The sequence below is a fragment of the Oratosquilla oratoria genome, chromosome 5 (assembly GCF_046742065.1).
Source record: "Oratosquilla oratoria isolate Oo_2021 chromosome 5, ASM4674206v1, whole genome shotgun sequence".
Lineage (NCBI taxonomy): Eukaryota > Metazoa > Arthropoda > Malacostraca > Stomatopoda > Squillidae > Oratosquilla > Oratosquilla oratoria.
In genome coordinates, this window is record NC_134781.1 from 75,897,880 (window position 1) to 75,915,322 (window position 17,443).

Here is a 17,443-nt window from a genome sequence, read left to right on the forward strand (position 1 = left end):
AGCCGCTCGGCCCAGTTGACCTCAGATTCTCTTGGCCCAAATGCCCGCCGTGAGGTCATACACAATAGGTCCCTTGGGAGTTCTCTGGAGACGTAGGACGTTCTATCCTGTACTAATGTGTGCCTGTGTGCGTGTGCACGCTAGACATCTAAAGGATTGAATATTCCCTTCAATCATCTTGCAACATGTGTGTTTCTCACGTGTGTATGTTTCCTAGCTGTAATATATCGAACATTAAATCCTCTCATTTCTTCGAGTTTTGTATTATGTAATGCCGTCTTAGTCAGCGGCACAATCTTTGATTAGCAGGTTCGCTTTGCTAATTGACGTCATGTAAATCAAGGCAAAACATCGTGAAGTAGTCGATTCTTCCTCTCCTGAAAGTTGTTGTTGTTGGGTGATGGCCCTCCTCCTCCCCGGATATGCAATGGTCATAGCTGTGTACTTCCTGTGCTGGTCTTTCCTCTCCTTCCCTCTAACCCCCCCCCCCCCCCCCACTTTCCACTCTCCCTTCCCTCCTCCTCCCCTTACCCCTCCACCTTCTCCTCTCCCTCCCTTCCCCTCCCACTAATTCTCTCTCTTCTCCTCTCCCTCACCTCCTCCCTCTAACCCTCCACCCTTCCCACCCACTCTCCCTCCCCTTCCCCTCCCTATAACCTTTCCTCTCCACTTTCCCTTCCCCCTCCGCCTCCCTCTCCGTCTCCATCTCCGCCTCCCACTCCCACTCCCCTTCCTACACCCTCTTCCCTTCCCCCTCCCTCTCCGTCTCCCTCTGTGTCTCCCTCTGGAAGAGACAATTGACAGTGAGTCATAACCTAGGAGGACGTTCTCTGCTGTGATCGTGGTGTTGTGCGCTCCCATTTGTCGAGGTGTGCCGCTGACGACATCTGGCAACGGCGCGATGGCCTGCAGCTGGCACTCCCTGGCACTCGGTGGGTCCCGTCTCGTGAGGCGGGGCCGGGAACGAGGATAAAGTGTTCCTTGTGATTGAGGGGCAGTAGGGAGGAGGGGGGCTATTGTGAGTGATGGTGGGGAGGTAGTTCACATGAGCCTGTGAGCGTTCTCTCTCTCTCTCTCTCTCTCTCTCTCTCTCTCTCTCTCTCTCTCTCTCTCTCTCTCTCTCTCTCTCTCTCTCTCTCTCTAAGGCACACACACACACACACACACACACACACACACACACACACACACACACACACACGACTCGGTGGCACGGTTGGTAGAGTCCCCGACTGTCACAACGGCGGTCCGGGTTCGAATCCTGCCCAGGGCTGAAATAATTTCAGTATCGCTGCGCTTCGAGTCGTTACTCCAACTCGTGGGCGGGGAGTTGGGTGTGTGTGTGCATGTAAGGTCACAATATTACCCATAAATGGGTCATACGAGCTCTGAGCTCTCTTCCGAGAGGGAAATAGCTGTCGATCACGAGTCCAGCACGTGATCCAAAGACCAAGGTGAATACACACACAGTGGGATTTGAAAAAAGACCTGGGAGTAATCATCACGAAAGACATGTCCCCTGATAAACAAATAAACAAAATTGTCGGAGAAACCTACAACTTGCTAAGGTCAATAAAAGTGGCATTTACTTGGACGAAGAAATGGTGAAAAAAAGAATACCAGTCACACTGATAACACCATGACTGGAGTATGCAGTGACACTATGGTCACCTAGTACCAAAAAGAATATAAGGAAAATTGAAAGAATCCAAAGAGCAACTACGAAGATGACCCCCACATTTTCAGAACTGTTAAAAACTAGAGTTACTGACCCTGGAACAAAGAAGAGAAAGAAGAGACTTTTTGACTATCTATATAATCATGAGAGAAACAGAAGTCCTTGATAGAGAAGACCTACTAAAATGGGATACGATAAATACAAGAGGACATGGAAAGGAACTCAAAAAGGACAGTTATAGAAGAGACCTGAAAAAGAACAGCTTTCCCCACAGAGTGGTGTATGTATGGAACAAACTGGACGAAACGATAGTGTGTGCAAAAACTATACACAAATTTAAGAGCAATTTAGATAGTGCGAGATACGGAGACGGGACATCACGAGCATAGCTCCCTTTCCCGTAAGATAGAACTAGGTAAATACACACTATCTCTCTGTCGGTAAATAAATAAACAATTGAACAAATAAATGAATAAACAAATGAAAAACACATGTCAGTAAGTAAATATGCAAATAAATAAATAAATAGATAAATAAATAAACAAAAAAAATATAGGAATAACCGAGGTGTATGTATAGGAATTTTCCTAATTTCGTGGTCGAGAAAAAGAGTCGAGTTCGGGGTCTAGTACATCGTCGTCACGGCGATTGACGCCATCGATGGATGGATGGATGGATGGCTCAGGTGGTTGCCGCCTTATCAAGCCATCTCTTTGGAGAAGTTGTCACGCTGAGCAAGGTGGTGGTGATGGTGGTGGTAGCGTTCCTCGTGGTCACCGAGGGCTCAAGCCCCCTGTCGTCACTTAGCGACTTCGTTTGAGTAGAAATGACTTGGGTTACAATCTCTTATTTTTCCAATCTCCAAATGTCAAATCCCCTTTGCGTCATATAATGAGAGGCTGAATGACGAACTAAGTTAAACCTAAAATACGAATATTAGGCACATTGTTGAACTGTCATCATGGAAATCAAGAATACCGTAAGCGAAGTCGTCGTTCTTCCAGCTTTTCAAATTGACAACATTTGACGAGAATCTTGAATGTATGTGTGACTCCCCAAGGGGGCTTTTTAGAACCAACAAAATACTCTCATGTTGCGACATACAGGTTCTGTTGTTTACAAGTCCGCTTTCTTTCTCTGGTGGCGTAATCGGAAGCGTGCTGGTCTCAAACTTGTGTATTTGTGGGTTCGAATCCCGCACTCCGCCGATTCCCTGCAGTGACTGTTTATGACCTGCCCCCAACAGTCCCAAAAGTACATCATAGGGCAAAAGTTACGGCTTCGGCCGCAGCTACTTAACGCCTCCTGGCGTAGGCCTCTCGACTTCTCTTCATATGCAGGTCGTATCATGTGGACCAAAAGGTCTCCTGGTTGTAATGATTTATCCTTATATACTTTGGCAAGACCACTATCATCCTCTGCTTCATATGGATCAAAAGGTCACCTGAACATGTGGTTTATTCTTATATACTTCATGAATAACTCTAACAACCTGTGTTTGAATGAAACGATGAAATTGCGATTTACAACAAGATTGGGTTGCCAGTGACTTCAGCACTGGAATGAGCTTCACGCTGAAGCTATTGAAGGTGACATATACTATTACACTGGACTATTTTTCCTTCGACTAGTTGGAACAGATTTGCAGCCCGCAGTTTTTGGGAAGGAATCTGATATTTTTGAGGAAAATTATTTTCCTCCAGCATATCAAATGAGATTGTATATCAAATGTTGACAAAACAGTTTGCCATACTGATGTTACGGGCGGAAAAAGTGCTGGAGGTACCGCCGATGAATTGGAGGTCGGAGGCCTTATGGTCTCTTGCAGTCTCCTTTGTTCCTATGATCTTAACCCATTAAACTCCGATGACAATATTCTTGTCATTTGGTCAAATAAAACAAAATCGTAAAACACCAAAATGTTTGATCAAACAGCACCAGAAAAATATGACGTCAGTCCTCCTCGCTTCGCTCGATCGCGAGCGAAGCGAGGAGGAATGACGTCATATTTTTCTGGTGCTGTTTGATCAAACATTTTGGTGTTTTACGATTTTGTTTTATTTGACCAAATGACAAGAATATTGTCATTGGAGTTTAATGGGTTAACTCTTTAGCACCCCCGAGAACCGACCTCCTAGTTGGTCTCGTCATGGACCACAAGGTCTTCAGCGAATGTGTTGTGTTCTCCCATTGTGTTAGCGGCGACCGCGAGGAGTGGGTTGGTTGCTGCTGGTGGCAGGGATGTTGCGCAGGCAATTGTCCTCACAGCCATTTCCGCTGTCACGCGCATGCGCTCTATTCCCCACCTTCTCCTCCTCCTCCTCCTCCTCCTCCTCCTCCTCCTCCTCCTCCTCCTCCTCCTCCTCTTCCTCCTCCTCCGCTTCTTCCTCCTCCTCCTACTCTTCCAACTCTTTTCACCCCTTCTCCCTCTCCTCCTCCCCCCTCTTCCTCCTCTTCCTCCTCTTCCTCCTCTCCTCCTCCTCTTTCCACCCATCCTCCCTCTCCTCCTCCTCCTCCCCCGCCCCCTCCCCTTCCTCCTCCCCTCATTTGCCTCCCTCTCCTACTCCTACTCTCTCTCTCCACCCATCCTCCTCCTCCTCCTCCTCCTCCTCCTTCTCCTTCTCTTTGCTCACGGGTCATAGTGTGTGTCGTGGGGCCTCATGACGGTCGGTGAGGGGCGTTCGAAGGGGCCTTCATCTCTCTTCTATTCTAATGCATGTGTGCGTGTGTGTTTGTGTGTGTGTGTGTAATATGTATTATATATATATATATATATATATATATATATAAAATGTGTATGTGTGTATCATCATCACCATCATCGTCTATGTTTACTTTGTATGTACATAATTTTAATGTACAGATAAGGAGCTATGCACGTGCGATCCTATTTTTTAGTCTCCAGTTATTATACTTCGTGAATGTGTGTGTTTGCCAGGCGAAGCAACAGGAAAGAGCAACACTCGTGGGATCCCGTCTCTTACTCTCATATTATGTATATATGTGCGTTTGCGTTCCAGGGCGCACGCGTAAGCCCTGGAAATTGCGTAACGTTGGCGTCCTCGCTCACCCGCCTCGCGGACTGGAAACGGAGCCTGGGCGTCCAGGACCTGAAGACTCGCTCGAGTTCAAAGGGAACGAAGGAGGGCGTTTCCAGGGATCCTCCCGCCGCGTGTGGGCTCGCCAGGGGGCGACGGAGGACGCCGTGGTGGCAGCACACTTGGCATTTCTCGCTAGCATGCTACTTGCTTTTGCTACCTCGTTTGAGGAGAAACGACATCGGTTACGATTTTTTTTTTTTTTTCAAATCTCCAAAAATCATCGTTCCGTCATATACAGCAAAGCTGATTGATGAACTAAGAGATTGTAAATCTATACGAATGTTAGACATTCGGTTGAAATGTTCCTGGAGAAGTTGGCTTTCTGTAAGCTAATTCATACTAGTTATTTAAATGGAGGTTGGAGGTAGGAGGATGTGGGAGGAAAAATAGCCCAGTGTGTTAACCCCTTTAAGGAAGGAGTGGTGGAGTGGAGAGGCGTCTTTCCAGGATGTGGAGTTGAAGCAAGAAATGCGAGGAGGGATCGTTTAAGACTTTGGTGTATGTAGTGAAGGGCTGTTGTTATCGTAACACATCTGGTCTAAGTGGAAGGTAAAATTCTCTCTCTCTCTCTCTCTCCTCTCTCTCTCTGTTTCTCTCTCTCTCTCTCTCTCTCTCTCTCTCTCTCTCTCTCTCTCTCTCTCTCTCTCTCTCTCTCTCTCTCTCTCTCTCTCTCTCTCTCTATCTCTCTCTCGGGTGTAAGGTTGTATGCCTTTGCGTGTACATTAGTCGTTGTGGAAGGCCTTGCGTGCCTGCGTTGTATACTAAAGTTAACGCGCGCACACACACACACACACACACACACACACACACACACACACACACACACACACACACACACACACACACACACACACACACACACAAGTATGTGTTCCGTATGGCAAAAATGGATCGCTCGCACGGATGTTGTTTTGAATTTGAACCTTTGTCCCTTTGATCCACCGCTAATGAGGCTTCCTCCTCTTCTCTTTGCAGAGCCCTCCTCTTTCCGGCCGTCAACAGCAGACGAAGATTCTTGATCCACCACACGGTCGCCGACTACTTCCCCAACCTGGCCTCCCTCAGTGTCGGGGAGGGCGAGCAGCGAAGAACGGCCGTCACGTTGAAGCAGCAGCTGGAGCAACACCAACTGCTACAGGAGAAGCACCAGCGAGAGAAACAGCTCTTGCGTGAGGACGAGGAGCGGGAGCGGCAGAGGGAACGACTTCGGCAGCAGCAGCAGGAGGAAGAGGCGACCCTCACCCAACGGGGGAGGAACTTGCAACAGGAACAGTATCAACAGAGACGCGAATGTAGCCAGGAGAGTAGTAATAGCACCATAGACAGAAAACAGAGAAACAAACAACAGCAGCAACACAGGTACAGTCCAGATACACAAGATTCGGACGCCGGCAGTAGACAGCAGCAGTATCAGCAGCAACAGCGAGGGAAGAATAGAAACAACAAAGAGAACGCGGACAGCGAAGAGAGGAAGGAACCTGAGAAGAAGGAAGGCAGGCGGAGGAACAGAAAGCGCGATAAAAGAGGTTCCTCGTCAGCGTTGTCACTCCAACAGAAGGAACAGGAGGAACAGCAGGGGAACAACAGAAACCGGAGGCAACAGCAGCAACAGGATGACACCCGGTTAAAACACAACCAACAACAGCAACAGTCCAAGAACCCCAAAGGCGGGGAGAACTTCGGCGGCAACCCTATCAGGAAGTCAGCCTCGAGCTCGGCCGTACTCTGTCCGACGGAGGACGGCGGTTGCTCCTCATCCGAACAGCCGGAGAGGAAGTCGAGTAAGAGGAGGAGAAGGGACACGAAGAGGAGGAACCGGAACAACAACGAGAAGAACAAGAAAGACGGAGAGGAAGAAGTCGAAGAGCTAGACGACAGGAAAGGTTCCAGAGCGCAGTCGCGGGAGAGTTCCGCCAAGCCCAAAGAACACCCGAAGAATCAACACCAAGAATATCTCGAAGTTTCCTCAGTCAACGGTGAGTGCCACACTGAGTCCCACACCTCGAAGAATCGCCGAAGAAGAGGCTCCCGAAGATCGCCCTCGAAGTCCGTGCCAGTGCCCCCCGAGAGCAGCGGCAGCGAGCAGTACAATGCCGATGGGGAGTTAGCGCCCCAGTCAAGGGCCAACACCTCCAACATCACTACCGCCGCGTCGTCAGCGACTTCGGCAGGAAGGAAGGTCAAGCGGAGTGGCTCGAGTGTGTCCACCGCCTCGAACTGCGAATGTGACCCTCGAAGAGACGGCCCCGAAAGGAGAGACCAGCGGAGTACGCCGGAGAGGAGCAAGGCCCTTGGGTCCTGGCGAACGGGAGAGGGCGTAGTGTCTTCGCCTTCGCCTTCGTCGTCGTCCAACGCCTCGTCAAGGAGAGGCAGCAGCACGCAGACCGCTGAAAGGTAAGTGTCTGTTCGGGGTACTTCGAAATGGTGGTGGGTGTTGGGTTTGTTCTTAGGGGACTTCGGAAGTCGGGTGTAGGTGTTGGCCAGGATATTGCAAAGGGAGAAAAGAGAATCGAGAATGGCGATTGACGACAGAATGGCCAGTGCTTGAAAAAAAAAAAAAATCAACCAGCGAAACGTCGTACGTAAAGGTTCTATCTACAGATGGTGTCTACTCTAAGCAGAAAAGAGAAGAACGGGAGAGGGTATAGGGGATGGACAGCAGCCTGGAAAATTCCCGGAAAAAAAAATCCCGGAATTTCGTTTGGTACCTGGAAAACGCCAGAAATTCGATTGTGTGCGCTGGGAAAAAAAAAAAAACGAATGATGGTTTTCCAGTTAGGTCACTGCGCGTTACACTTCAGATGGTGAGGTTGTAGATGTTTTATTTTTTATGAATTAAACATTTTATATAGTGTTTGTCGTTATAGCTAATCACGTAGTACTATATCTTTATTTTGTGATTTAATAAAGAATAGTATTTGGGGCATGTGATAGTATGATTTGGCAGGACCATATGACTAGTCAGTAAATCACTGTAAGTAATCACATTCACGTTACCTAATAAGTCAAGGGTACAGCCATGGGCTTTAATGGATTAGATGTTTGATCACCTAAGGAGTTATACATTTTCATTTATTTATTTATTTATCTATTTATTTACGTATTCGTTTTTCATTTTTTGCAAGGGAAAGTATCCATCGCATTAAATTAAAGTAAAAGTAATCGGGACCTTCTTTGTTCGGTTGGGTTGTTAAGTATGAGTAATAAGACAATATTTATGAATACCGTAATGATGAAAAAATAAATGAAATGGAATCTGTTCCAGCACTAGGCCATGACGCATGGATCAAATATAGCCCACGTTTCAAGTCCTTTTGGCCATGTGCCTTTTTTTTTCGTGATGCATCATGCAAGTTCGAATGTTTTCTTTCTCCTTCCCTTTCTCATCCTCCCCTTCCTCCTCCTCCCCTTCCTCCTCCTCCCCTTCCTCCTCCTCCTCCTCCTCCTCCTCCTCCTCCTCCTCCTCCTCCTCCTCCTCCTCCTCCCCCCCTTCCGCCTCCTCCTCCCCGTTCTTCCTCCTCCCCTTCTTCCTCCTCCTCCTGCTCCCCTTCCTCTCCCTCCTCCTCCCTTCCTCTTCCTCCTCCTACAAAGGATTACAAAGGCGGAGCATGCCGACAGGAGACCTTTTGATCCATATCTAGGTCGGATGCGAAAAAAAAATCATATTAATAATAAAATAATAAAAACTATAATAATGTAAATAACAAATAAAATACATAAATAAATGCATAGGTATAGTTAAATAATAAACAAACAGGTAAATAGTAAATAATAATAAATTGACATATAACTAATAATAAATGAAAATCTGACAGACAAATGATAACAAAACAAAAACAAATAATATAAGACAAATTATAATCATTACAGCATCTTACTTAGGTATTTATCTAAATGATTCTTAAAGCTTCGAACTGAACTACATTGCACTACCTGTGCAGGAAGTTTATTCCATTCATTAACTACACGGTTGGCAAAGTTGTTTCTACCTACTTCCAAATTGAATCTATTTCCGGACAGTTTGAGACCATTGTTTCTTGTCTGATTCTCATTCAATGTGAAAATTTGGTCACTTTTGATGTTGTCAATTCCCTTTAAAATCTTAAAGACCTGTATCAAGTCACCTCTGAGTCTACGCTTTTTTTAGGGAAAACAGATTCATGTGTTTTAGTCGATTTTCGTATGATTTATTTTTGATATTTGGAATCAGTTTTGTGGCTCGCCGTTTTACTTTTTCCAGACTGTCAATGTCTTTAATGAGATTCGGTGACCATACGGAAACAGCATATTCCAAATGTGGACGAACTAATGAGTGATGGACTTTTGAAATCAAAAGATCGCGCAATCAGTCCTAGAATCTTATTTGCTTTCTCAGAGGCTGAAATACACTGATTGGATGATTTGAGGTCGTTACTGATAATTACGCCGAGATCTTTTTCACTATCCACTTTTGTTAACGAATTTACAAATAACTTGTAATCTTCCTCCTCCTCTTCCCCTTCCTCCTCCTCCCCTTCCTCCTCCTCCCCTTCCTCCTCCTCTTCCTCCTCCTCCTCTTTTTCCTCTTCTTTTTCCTCCTCTTTTTCCTCCTCTTTCTCCTCCTCTTTCTCCTCTTTCTCCTCCCCTTCCTCCTCTTCCTCGTGTTATTCTTGTCCCTCCTCGTATTATTCCTGTTCCTCCTGATATTCCTCATCCTCGTATTCCCCCTCTTTCTCCTCGTATTCTTCCTCCTCCTCCCACTCCTCGTCTTCTTCCTACTTCTGTTCCTTCTGGTATTCTTTATACTCGTATTCTTCCTCCAGTTCCTCCGTGTATTCTTCCTCTCTGTATTCCTCTCCCCTACTCCTCCTCTTCGTACCCCTCTTCCTCCTCCTCCTCCTCCTCCTCTGCCCCCTCCTCTGCCTAATATCTCATCCAATTTTCCTAGATCCGTATTATCCAGTGCGCCCTGCGAGCTACGCATTTCTCAACGTGTCTTCCGGTCTTGAGTTCGAGTCTTGTATACCTCCCTCGGCCTTGGAGCAAGGTTGACCTTGTGTATACAGAGAGCCCCTCTTGCCGCGACGGGAAGGTACCAAAAACCGGTCCTCGCGACGTAATTGCCGGTTACATCACGTGACACCCCCGTGTGACGTCACGGCGTGATGCACTCTTTTGGGTTTGCTTCCTCTTCCTTTATGGTCTTAGTTCTGTTATGTTTTTGTTTTTGTTTTTGTTTGGCAGTGTGCACCGTGAGGCTTCATCCGAGTTGACCTGTGTGTGTGTGTGTGTGTGTGTGTGTGTGTGTGTGTGTGTGCGTGCGTGTGTGTGTGTCTGTGGATCCTCTACAGCTAAAGTATCCGTTTAGGCCTGATCTATCGGTTCTTGTGACGACATGCATGGACGCAAAAGAGATGAGAACATATTTGTACAGTCGAGGAAATAAACTCCACAAAACCTTTTTGTAGATACCAGTCTTAGTTTCGGATATGACCTGAAAGAGTCTCGTAATCTTTCAGTATGGTTAAACACATTCCCCTCTCACGTGGTGGGAAGTGGAAAAACCCCTGGTAAGGCTGCACCCTGTCATTTGCGGTTTTTTGAAGGGGCGACGTTGGGTTGCCTCCCCGCCTGGCCAGGGTTATCGGAAACCAACGCAGCAAGCCCGCAGCGAGTGCCGGAAATCGAACTCACGACCATTGGGATACCGCGTGGCCACTGATTCGGAAACTATGACCAAGAATTTTTTTTTTTTCTTTTACATACGAGACTTTTTAAAACACTTTTGATTCCAGTACATACGGGCTAAACATCATCAAACTTGTGCCCACGTACAGTGTGCGGCAGAAAAACCTCCCACATTTTCAACTTTAATTTTTGTATTGCTAATGAACTGAGGCAAGTGCCAACAATGTCTTCATTTAGAATCCGGTCTGGATTTGGTAACCTGAGACCCGCCCCCAGGTGGGCGTCGGGCCATCGACCCCCCTATAGCATGAAACCATCAGTAAAGTCACTCAACCAGGATGGAAGAAGGCAGTTCCTACGCTCTGTGACGATAGATGATATCTTTTAGTCAACAGTTCCTTTTCCCCAGATTCCTTTATGATGTTTAATTTATTTTTATTTATTTATTTATTTATTTATTTATTTGTTTTTACACCTGTTTAGAAGCATTGTGACAGCAAGGGCCAGATTTCGATCCTCCTTGACTTCTATTGGCTTCATGTCCTTGTTGTTCGAGCACACAGGGTAGTAAAGCCGTAGCTAAGCGCCTCCTGGCGATGGTAAGACCTCACCATACACATAAAGTATATACCTATCTCTGCATTGCCGATTTTTAAGTCCTGTTTGATAAAGATTGAAATAATCCAGTTTAATTATAAAATAGATTGTCTCAACTATGTACTGAATTCCTGAACAACAGACCCAGTATGAATCATCTTGTTTCTGAGTAACCCCCCCCCCGTGACGCACTGCCCCCCCTACCCCCTCTCCCAGGAACATATTTGATCACCCCGCCCTTCCCTGAAACAAAGTAGCATCTATTTTACACCTACACCTCTGGCACATGGTGCCAGGGTTCGGGTCCGTATCTTTGTCGCCATGTTTTAGAGAGTTGTTGTTATTTTGTGTAATACTCGTGCATTCTTTTAGCCATAAAGAATTTACGTGTTATTTGTCTTGTACTGTCGAAGTATTAGACTAAGAGTTCTTTGTTTTTGTTTTTTCTACGTTTTGTGACCATTTGTTCTTCCAAGTTTGTGCGTGGGAATGTATATGTACACACACACACACACACACACACACACACACACACAACACACACACACTGCGTATTTTTGTTTCAGATTTGCTTGCACGCAACCGATTTGGACATGTGAGCATTGCAAGTATGCCTCTCTGTTTGAGGTCAAAGTGAGACTGACCTAGCATGACCCGCAAGTGGGAGAAACTAGAACTGATAAAGAAAAGTTTTGGGGAAACACTTCGCAAGCTCCCACGTCTCCATCTTGTACAGGGGTACAAGGTAAACTATTAGAGTGGATGGAGCATTTCCTGTATGGAAGAAAAATGGGAGTAGTGCTCAGAGATAAAGGTTCTACTTGGGAAGAGGTGATTAGTGGAGTTCCACTGGGATCGGAACTGGCTCCAATAATGTTTGCTATTATGTGAATGACATGGACGAGGGTGTTGACAGTTACATGAACTTCTTTGCTGATGACGCAAAATTGTTTAGAAAAGTTACCACTGAAGTAGACTGAGTCGCTGCAGAGATCTGAACAAAATTTTTAATGGAGTCATAAGTAGGAAGTGGACTTCAACATCAAGAAATGTAGTATAATGGAATGTGGAAAAAGTGAAAACAGGATATCAGGACAATACAAAGTCGGTGAAAAGGATGCAAAGAAAGTGGGATTTGAAAAAGACCTGGGAGTAATCATCACAAAGGACATGTCCCCTGATAAACAGATAAAAACATTGTCGGAGAAACCTACAACTTGCTAAGGTCATTAAAAGTGGCATTTACTTGGATAAAGAAATGATGAAAAAATACTAGTCATACGGATAAAGCCTAGACTGGAGTATGCAGCGACACTATGGTCACCCAATACCAAAAAGAGTAAAAGGAAAATTGAAAGAATCCAAAGAGCAACTACGAAGATGACCCCCACACTTTCAGAACTGTCATACGAAGAGAGACTGTCAAAACTAGAGTTACTGACCCTGGAACAAAGAAGAGAAAGAAGAGACTTTTTGACCATCTATATAATCATGAGAGAAACAGAAGTCCTTGATAGAGAAGACTTACTAAAATGGGATACGAGAAATACAAGAGGACATGGAAAGGAACTCAAAAAGGACAGTTATAGAAGAGACCTGAAAAAGAACAGCTTTCCCCACAGAGTGGTGTATGTATGGAACAAACTGGACGAAACGATAGTGTGTGCAAAAACTATACACAAATTTAAGAGCAATTTAGATAGTGCGAGATACGGAGACGGGACATCACGAGCATAGCTCCCTTTCCCGTAAGATACAACTAGGTAAACACACACACACACACACACACACACACACACACACACACACACACACACACACACACACACACACACACGCACGCACCCACACACGGTACAGTGATACTGCTCTTTTCTGTAGTAGCCTGGAGGAGGAGGAGGAGGAGGACCAGTCGTTGCAGGGTCCATCGGACTTCGCCGGTGCTTGGTAACCTCCGTCCTGCAAGGTCGGTTCTTGGTGGGTGTGCAGTTTTGTTGTTGCTGTGCCCGCGGGGAAGACCGGGGTTGTAGGACCCGTTTTGTGTTTGTGTGTGTGTGCGTGTGTATGTATATGTGTGAAGACTTGGCTTTCTCTCTCTCTCTCTTTCTCTCTCTCTCTCTCTCTCTCTCTCTCTCTCTCTCTCTCTCTCTCTGTCTCTCTCTCTGCCTCTCTCTCTCTCCTTTTTATCTTGCTCTTGTACTTGTTCTTCTTTTTCTTCGTCTTCTTTTTCTTCGTCTTCTTTTTTCCTCTTCATTTTCATCTTTTCCTCTTCTTCCTCCTCCTCCTCCTCTTCTTTTTCCTGTTCTTTATCACCACCACCACCACAACCACAACCACAGTGACGTGATGCAAAGGACTTTCAGTCCTTATCAAAAAGATAATCTGTCGGGCACATCAAGATAAAGAAAATTGAGGGGACAGGTGGGGGAGGTGGGTGGATGGCGTTTCTCACATTGAAATAATGATGGTGATGAAGAAGAGGCCAGCCGTCGCCATTTACACCTTTGCCATGAATACTAGGACAGCCTGGGCAAGTGGGTTTACATATTGTGGATGGAGTTTATGTCTATGTGGAATAGAATCGAGGAGGGTTATGTAGTTAGATGGTGTTAGTTAATGTTGGTTTACGAAAAGCGAATGAAGGTGAGGGGTGGGTGGGTGGGTGGTAAATGGTGTTCACACTAGCGGTTTGAACCGCAGTGGTACCGTATAGTCAAGGAAAAACAGTGCGGTTGTGTGTGAACGCTTTTATTAACTTACATGGTAATTGAACCGCCGCTGTTGAAACCGCTAGTGTGGACAAGCCCTAAGAGTAACAACGAAGTTGGTGGTAGCGGTGCTCATGGTGGTGGTGGTGGTTGTCGTGACTGCAGTGGGGAGCGAGTGTGCGTGCGCGCGTGCGTGAGTCGATGACAGCAAAGGAAGGGTCCCTGGATGAAAAATGATAAGAGAAAACTCGCGACAGATTTTTTCTAGGTATATATATATATATATATATATATATATATATATATATATATATATATATATATATATATAATACTGATGACCCACTTTCGGAGAAGAATAAGCGAAGATATAGAGATCTGTATATTTCGATCACTTACTGTGATCCTCTTCGGCAGATATAAGTTACAAAGTACAGAACAATATGTATTTATAGTAAAGCAGTGAGGTAACATGAGGGGACGAGGCTCAGGTCAACACGCCCGGCACGCATGCTCGCATCTTGGTATATGTATATATATATATATATATGTGTGTGTGTGTGTGTTTGTGTGTACGTGTTTGTACAAGAAAATGTCTTGTGTGTAGGTATGCATAAAATTCTGTCTTCTTAGGAATGTACGTTGTCTAAGTGAAGTAGGCAGAGGGAGAGAGAGATTTTGGTTCCATCGTCACGCTATCTGCTTGCGTGCTTATAGTTGGTCCCCGTTATAATGCTCGAAGGCGTCCACACGTCCTCCCTGTCCCTAGGGGAACCTCTTCCCCGAAGGGACAGCCCCTTCCCCCAGGGAGGACCCCTGCGGAGCTAAGTTCCATTAGAAAGTGAGTCCAGCTTACTTTGATAAATTACTGCAAGTACAAGATGGTCTATTATTTTGCGTTCGTGTGTGTGTGTGTGTGTATGCAAGGGTGGAGGGCGGGTGTGTGTGCGTACGTGCGTCCATGTCTGCGCGATTGCTACTATTGAGCGAGTCCTTTATTAGCTCGGCGTGTCCCTGGGGTCATCCTAAGTCTGCGTCGCACGTTAAGAGACCGAAACCCCGTGGTCGTCCCCTGAGGGACATTACGAAGGGATGATACTTATAGGGGAGCGTGGCCAGCGGGGAGGAGGGTGTGTGTGTAGTTTGGGTGGGGTGGGATATGGGGGGAAGGCGGTTAAGCGGGTAACTCGCGTCGTTTTATGTAACCGATATGAAGAAGGAGCCTTGGGGAAGGGGTGGGGCGAGCACTCCGGAGTTGTGGTTTGCGGAAACGATGAGAACAGGGACTGATGCCGTGGGCAGAATTTAGTTCAGAAGTTGCAGAACACGGTGATGCAGGTTAGATTGCGGGACCTAGCACCACCTGCGATTTTTTTTTTTTTTTTTTTTTTTTTACTCAAGTAACTCTAACAAAATTGCGGGACGTAGCACCATCAGTGATATTGCGAGCCCAAAGTACCTCTAATAAAATTGTGGAATCAATGAAATTGCGGACTCCGATACAGCATCTTGAAATTGCGGAATCCCCGTACCGCAAATAAAATTGCAGTATCCAGTATCGCAGATTAAATTAAAGTCTTCAGTAATTTATTTTCCAGATATATTTGCCTAGCCAGTGTTTACACCCGTTTTAATAGTTTATTGCAATTTGTTGTGTATGTGTGTGTGTGTGTGAGAGAGAGAGAGAGAGAGAGAGAGAGAGAGAGAGAGAGACTCATCATAGTGGATTACATGTTGGACTCGTGATCGACAACTATTACCCTCCTGCATTAAAGCTCAGACTTCATATATGGCCCGATCTATAGGTAATGCCGTAACCTTACATATATCCAAACTCCTTGCCCACCAGAGTTAGAGTGCCGGCTCGCTATGCAGTGATGCTGAAATTACTTCAGCCCTGGAGGGGGGACTCGAACGCGGATCTCTAAATGAACAGTCGATAACGGTACCACTCCACCGTCGAACCGATAGTGTGTGTGTGCGCGCGCGCGCGTGTGCTCGTGCGTGACCAAGGATGGGTTTTTTCATAATAGGTGACGAATGTTGGCGTGACGTGACGCAGAAGTTCGTGTCATTGAAGGAAACAGGGACGAACTGCTCCGCTTCACGTGACACATGGAAGGACACTATTGCGCCGCTCTCCTCTCGGGGCGGGCGGGCGGGCGGGCGGGCGGACCGAAGAGGGAACAGTGTGGCCTTGGGGGCAGTCGGCGCAGCAGCATCCACAGGTGTACGTAGTGGTAGGAGTGGTGGTGGTGGTGGTGGTAAGAGTGGTGGAAATGATGATAGTGCTTGTGTTGATGCTGTTGATGGTAGTGGTGATGATGGTGATTGTGTTGATGCTGTTGGTGGTGGTGGTGGCGATGGTGGTAATGGTAGTGGTGATGATTGTGGTGTTGTAGACGGTAATGGTGGTGATGGTGGTGTTGTTGGTGATGGTGGTAAGGGTGGTGGCGATGGTGGTAATGGTAGTGGTGATGATTGTGGTGTTGTAGACGGTAATGGTGGTGATGGTGGTGTTGTTGGTGATGGTGGTAAGGGTGGTGGCGATGGTAGTAACGATGATGGTGATGACGGTAATTGTGATGTTGTAGATGGTGGTGGTGATGGTTGTATTGTTGGTGGTAGTGGTTGTGGTGGTGGTGGTAATGACATTGTTGGTGGTGGTGTCAGTGATGATAGTGGTAGTGGTGGTAAGAGTGGTAGTGATAGTGATATTGAGGATTGTGGTGTTGTCGGTGGTGATGGTAGTAATATTAGTGATGATGGTGGTGGTGGTAGGGGTGGTAGTGATGATAGTGATGGTGGTGTAGTAGCTGGTGACAGTAGTGGTGGTGTGGTAGTTGGTGATAATAGTGGTGATGTAGCTTCACCATTGGGAGGAAAGGGTTTTCACCTCGGCGGAGCATGATTTTGAGGAGAGAGAGAGAGAGAGAGAGAGGGGGGGGGGAACGATAGGAATGCACTCGTACACACGCGCACCAAATTCTTCCTAAGCCGCTTCCTCGTCCTTCTTTTCTTCCTCTTCGTCGTCCTCTTTCTTCTCTTCCTCGTCATCCTGTCTTCCATCTCCTCCTTTTCTTCTTCTTCCTCTCCCTCCTCCTCGTGCCCTCCTTCTCTTTCCTCTCCCTCTCCTCCTTTTCTTCCTCTTACCCTCCTCCGCCTTCTCCTCTCCCTCCTCCTCTTCCTTCTCCTTATCTGAATCCTCCTCCTACCCTCTTTCTCCTTCACTTTCATCTCTTCATCGTATCCTCCTCCTCCTCCTCCTCCCAACAAACCCAAGCACACAACATGATTTCCCGACCAATCATGACGTCAGAGCATCCGAACCTGGTCCACAAGATCAACACCGCCAACAGCAACAACAGCAACACTGACTGTCCGGGGTATCTTGAGCGTGACCCTGTTGGGACCTCTTGACCCGAGCCGAAGGGCCTGGTCTATGGTTGTTGTTGTGCCCCCTCGTGCTTGTAGTCATGGTTGTAATTGTAACAGCAGAAGAAGCAGCAATAGTAGTAGTAATAGTAGTAGTAGTAAAATTATATCGCAGAAATGGTGGTTGGTATAGGGGTTGTAGGAGTAGTTGCAGTAGTTGCAGTAGTAGTAGTAGTAATAGTTGTGGTAATAATTTTGTAACATTACAAAGGATTATAAAGGAAGAGCATAACGACAGGCGACCTTTTGGTCCATAA

General features: G+C 46.3%; 1 protein-coding gene across 5 annotated transcripts in view; it reads left to right on the forward strand.

Annotated features, from left to right (window-relative positions):
• The window catches only part of LOC143025564 (uncharacterized), a 444,744-nt gene that overhangs the window by 357,863 nt on the left and 69,438 nt on the right, over positions 1-17,443 (forward strand). For all 5 annotated transcript variants that reach the window (XM_076185440.1, XM_076185439.1, XM_076185443.1 and 2 more), the window contains one exon: positions 5,755-7,173. In XM_076185440.1, the coding sequence (XP_076041555.1) occupies positions 5,755-7,173 (1,419 nt within the window). The remainder of the gene's footprint in view (positions 1-5,754; positions 7,174-17,443) is intronic.